The 5,000-nt window shown below is 36.8% G+C and overlaps 1 protein-coding gene across 1 annotated transcript in view; it reads right to left on the reverse strand.

Moving 5' to 3' along the window:
* Positions 1 to 800: 800 nt before the first annotated feature.
* LOC143023782 (uncharacterized) overlaps positions 801 to 5,000 on the reverse strand; it is a 30,020-nt gene continuing 25,820 nt past the window's right edge. The window contains exon 6 of the mRNA XM_076182397.1: positions 801 to 1,332. Within this exon, the coding sequence (XP_076038512.1) occupies positions 1,220 to 1,332 (113 nt within the window). The 3' untranslated portion in view covers positions 801 to 1,219. The remainder of the gene's footprint in view (positions 1,333 to 5,000) is intronic.

Below are 5,000 nucleotides of genomic sequence, written 5' to 3' on the forward strand. Positions count from 1 at the left end.
GTCCTGGGCAGTTCCACATTTCAATTTCAGCATGCTGGCCTTTGGTGGCTTAGAATTAAAGTGCATTGTGGTTGTTAATATATATGTGTATATATATATATATATATATATATATATATATATATATATATATATGTGTGTGTGTGTGTGTGTGTGTGTGTGTGTGTGTGTGTGTGTGTGTGTGTGTGTGTGTGTGTGTGTGTGTGCGTCTTCAGACTAAAAAAATTAATTCTTGAAGAGAATAAAGTGCTTTAGGGGACTAAATTTATAAAGGTCATCATCATTAGGCCAAAGATAATAATAAAAAAAAATCGAATTCTTTGGCCAGATGGTTTTGTCTTCGGAAGGCGCCAAGAATTTGGCGTTCAGGCAGAAACTTCCAAGAGCTTCGAAGAAGCAGTCGCCAACTTTTTTTCTCTCTTTTTTCCAAAACGCTGTCAGGACTCAAGCTTTCTCAGAGCGAAATGAAATTTTCGTTTGCAGCCGAAGAGCTCTCCTTCTTCTTCTTCTTCTTTTTCTTCCTTTTCTTCTTTTTCTTCTTTTTCGTTTCTTTGAAGATCAAGAGACTCTCAGATCCATTTCTTGAAAAATGTCTTGCTCCTGTAATACCATTCTTTAACGTAACATTGAGTTACAGTGATATGTAGTGCAAGCAGGAGATCTATCGATCCATAACAAGGTCAGCTAAAAAAAAAAAAAAAAAAAAAAAAAAAAAAAAAAAAAAAAAAAAAAAAACAGCAATTCTTTATTGCTGAATGACAATGTCTGGGATTTATCAACCCCTCTTGGTTTCTGGTTTTTGGTCCCCTTAAGAACTTCTCTCGTCTCCCAGGTAGCCCCTACAGCTTCTGTTGAGTATCTTCATTTAATAAATGGCCATGCAATGGCTCAGACAAATGAATATTGGCCGCTTTGGGCCGCTTCGTGGTTGAAAACAATCGTTTGTCTTAGCCAAAACAAAATCATAGAACTATATAGCAAAACTTTGATTTTACATAAATCTTTCAACTCCTGTCAAAGCGAAAAAGTGTATCTCGGCAAAACGGGTACATAAACGCAAATAGACAAAAATTAAAAACATAGAAAATACGTTTATGGATCTACCAATTGACTACCCAACAACATCGATGAAGAAAGCTTCCACCAAGTCTAAATAAATGTGGAAGAGATTCCATTGCATATCTCTTCTCCACTTCAGTGACGGATGTTAAAGTAAGATTTACCTGATGCCTGGTAGGCAGGTGATGCGGTGAGGCGAGCTGCCGGACTTCTGGCGGAAGAGCGCTGGCAGGCTCTGATTCAGTGAAAAGCAAAGGGGAACCCGAAACCAACCTGAAGAAAGATATGAATAAGATCAGAAACCTTATTGATTGATTGATTGATTGATTGATTGATTGATTGATTGATTGATTGATTGATTGATTGATTGATTGATTGATTGATTGATTGATTGATTGATTGATTGATTGATTGATTGATTGATTGATTGATTGATTGATTGATTGACTGATTGACTGATTGATTGATTGATTGATTGATTTACTTATTTATTTATTTATTATTTATTTGTTTATTTACTTATCTATTAATTTGTTTATTTAGCTATTTATTTATTTTTTCGTCTATTTACTTATCTACTTGTCTATTTATTCATTCATTTATTTTCTATTCATTCATTTCCTTATATTTATCTATTAATTGGTTGACTCGTTTGTTTATTCATTTATTAATTTATTTATCCATTTAACTATTACTTATACACATATTTGTCTATTTATTTATCTATTTACTTGCTTACTGTTTATTTATCTATCTATTTATTTGTCTATTAATTAGTCAATTAGTTACATTACTTATTATTAATTAATTAAATAATTAATCAACTAATTTATTCATTTATCTATTTATTTGTTTATCTATCTATTTATTTATTTATCTATTTATCTATTTATTTATTCATTATTTATATATTTATTTATTTTTATAAATTTATCAATTTATTTATTCATCTATTTATATGTGTACCTATTTATTTCTTTATTGATTACCTATTTAATCATTTATTTATCTATATAGTTGTTTAATTATTTGTTTATTCAGTGGTATGTATATTATCATTTATTCGTTTATATACTTATTTATATCTTTACTTATTCGTTTATTTGTTTATTGATTTATTTAGCTCATTAGCTATTTATTTATTCATTTATCTACTTATTTATCTAATTTATTGGTTAATTTGTTTGTTCAATTATCCCTCACCAATTAAGTGCTTTCAATATCATAATAGTGATTCTTTCAAAATTTGTTTAAAGAAAGTTTAGATCAGATTAGAAAATTTTGGAATTTGATTTCTTTCGTCATATGTTCACACACATACGCACACAAACACACACACACACACTACACACACACACACACACACACACACACACACACACACACACACACACACACACACACACACACACACACACACACACACACACACACACACACACACACACACACACACACACACACACACACACACACACACACACACACAAATACACACATACACACACACACACACACACACACACACACACACACACACACACACACACACACACACACACACGCACGCACGCACGTACACAAAGCAATAATTAACAAAAGTAAAGATAAAAATAAAAATGATAATAAATGTAATGATAAAACCTGATACATTATAGTACCAAACTCTAATATCAATTCACACCTAGACACTTTTCTTCTAAAAGCGGACATTAAAATAGCCAGGACATCAGGTAAAAAAGTAGGACATTTGTTAACATGTAGCTACAATAATCCCACTAACGAAAACGGCGTTGTTTATAAAATCCCGTGTAAAAGCTGTCCCTCTTCGTATTTTGGTGAATCTGGTCGCGGACTTAATAAAAGGATGAATGAACATAAAAATGACGTAAAAGCCTATAGATCATCTAACTCCATAGTAATGCATGTGAATAAACGTGGCCATCTTCCAGAATGGAACAACACAACCGTATTAACTAAAGGATCATTCAAGAAACTAAGAAAGACAATTGAGGCAGCATACATTAACACTAGTAACACCATTAACCATAGAGAAGGCTTTATATGTCTAGCAAAAGCCAGAAGCTTATTATTGATAAAAGAATACGCAAATCAAATAACAAGCTCTCCGAAGCGTCACATAAGATGACCCGTCCATGTATAAAATCTCCTGTTATGTTTGAGTTGTTAGCTTTGTGATCAAGACCCTGCGGGTCGAAACGTTAAAGCTTGAAATTCTCCCATTACTCCTTGTCTGCTTCCTCTAACTTCAGTCTTATATATATATATATATATATATATATATATATATATATATATATATATATATGTACATACATAAATACATATACAAAGTCTTTTTCCCCCTTACCAGGGAGGTAGCCAAAAATGACAATTCATAAAATCATTCCAACCCTTTACATCCCCTAAAACACTCCTCACCCCTCAACCCTCCCTACCATCTGAGCACCTCCTGGATGACGGGTCATCCCTGAACCCTGTCCACTGCCCTGGGTCAGAAGCAGTGTCGCAAGACACAGCACATCCACAGCAAGGCCGCTTCATTAAATCGGCGACCCCCCCCTCTCCGTCCCCCCCCCCCCCCTATAAAGGAGAGGACGGGGAGAAATCCCTTCGGGCTGCGTCAAAATTTTTGCTCACACACACTACCTCACCCCCCATTCCCCCGTCCATTCCACCTCATGCATCACAACATTTTCCATATACAACCATTCTCCATTCACCCCTGTCTTCTGTCCTCTCCCGTCCTTCCTCAACAGACATTCCCCTCTTCCCCTCTTCCCCCTTCACCCCATCCATCCATCTCATCCTAGGACGTCCCCTCATGTTCACTCCCTCCACATCTGCCTTTCATACCTCCTTTACTAGTCTTTCTTCACTCATTCTTTCCATGTGTCCAAACCATCCTAATACTCTTTCATCAACCCTATCTCCCAGCTCCCTTTCCACCCCTGTTCTCCTCCTCACCTCCTCATTTCTCACTCTATCTAGCCTAGTAACCCCCATCATACTTCTCAGACACTTCATCTCAAACACATTCAAACTCCTTCTCTCTTCCTCTCTTATGTTCCATGTTTCTGCCCCATACAGTGCTGTTGGCACAATCACTCCTTCATACAGTCTCCTCTTCGCATCCATTCCCAAATGTCTATTCCTCATTACACTTTTGGTGTTAATCCACCAAAGCATTTACTCGCTTCTCTCAATCTACATTCTACCTCCCCTTCCACTCCAACCTTTCCTGCCACATTTGCACCCAAGTATCTAAAACTATCAACTTCCTCCAGTCGCTCTCCCTTAATACTTACTTTCAATCTACTGTCACTTTCACCCCTTGTACATCTCACCACCTTACTTTTACCCACATTTATATTCAGCTCTCTTCTTTCACACACTCTCCCAAACTCTGTCACCAACTTCCTCAATCCCTCCTCCGATCCTGCTACAAGCGCAGTGTCGTCCGCAAACAACAGCTGGCTCACCTCCCACTTTTCTCCATTTTCCTTAACCATCTCCAATCCCTGACCCACTACCCTTGCATTTACCTCTCGCACTACCCCATCCATGTATAAGTTGAACAGCCAGGGTGACATAACACATCCCTGACGAAGTCCCACCTTTACCTCAAACCACTCACTCTCTCCATTTCTAATCCTGACACAAGCCCTACTACTCTCATAAAAACTCTTGACAGCTCCGAGAAGCTTTCCTCATACCCATATATCCGCATAACCTCCCAAAGTGCCTTTCTGTCTACCCTGTCGTAAGCCTTTTCCAGATCCATGAAGGCCCAATAAACATCCTTCCCCTTTCCTATAGCTTTCTCACATATCAGTCTTACCACAAAAATCTGATCTACACAACCTCTACCTGTCCTAAACCCACACTGTTCCTCACCAATTATTTCCTCTGTTCCTCTC

Source organism: Oratosquilla oratoria, unplaced genomic scaffold (assembly GCF_046742065.1).
Source record: "Oratosquilla oratoria isolate Oo_2021 unplaced genomic scaffold, ASM4674206v1 SCAFFOLD60, whole genome shotgun sequence".
Classification (NCBI taxonomy): domain Eukaryota; kingdom Metazoa; phylum Arthropoda; class Malacostraca; order Stomatopoda; family Squillidae; genus Oratosquilla; species Oratosquilla oratoria.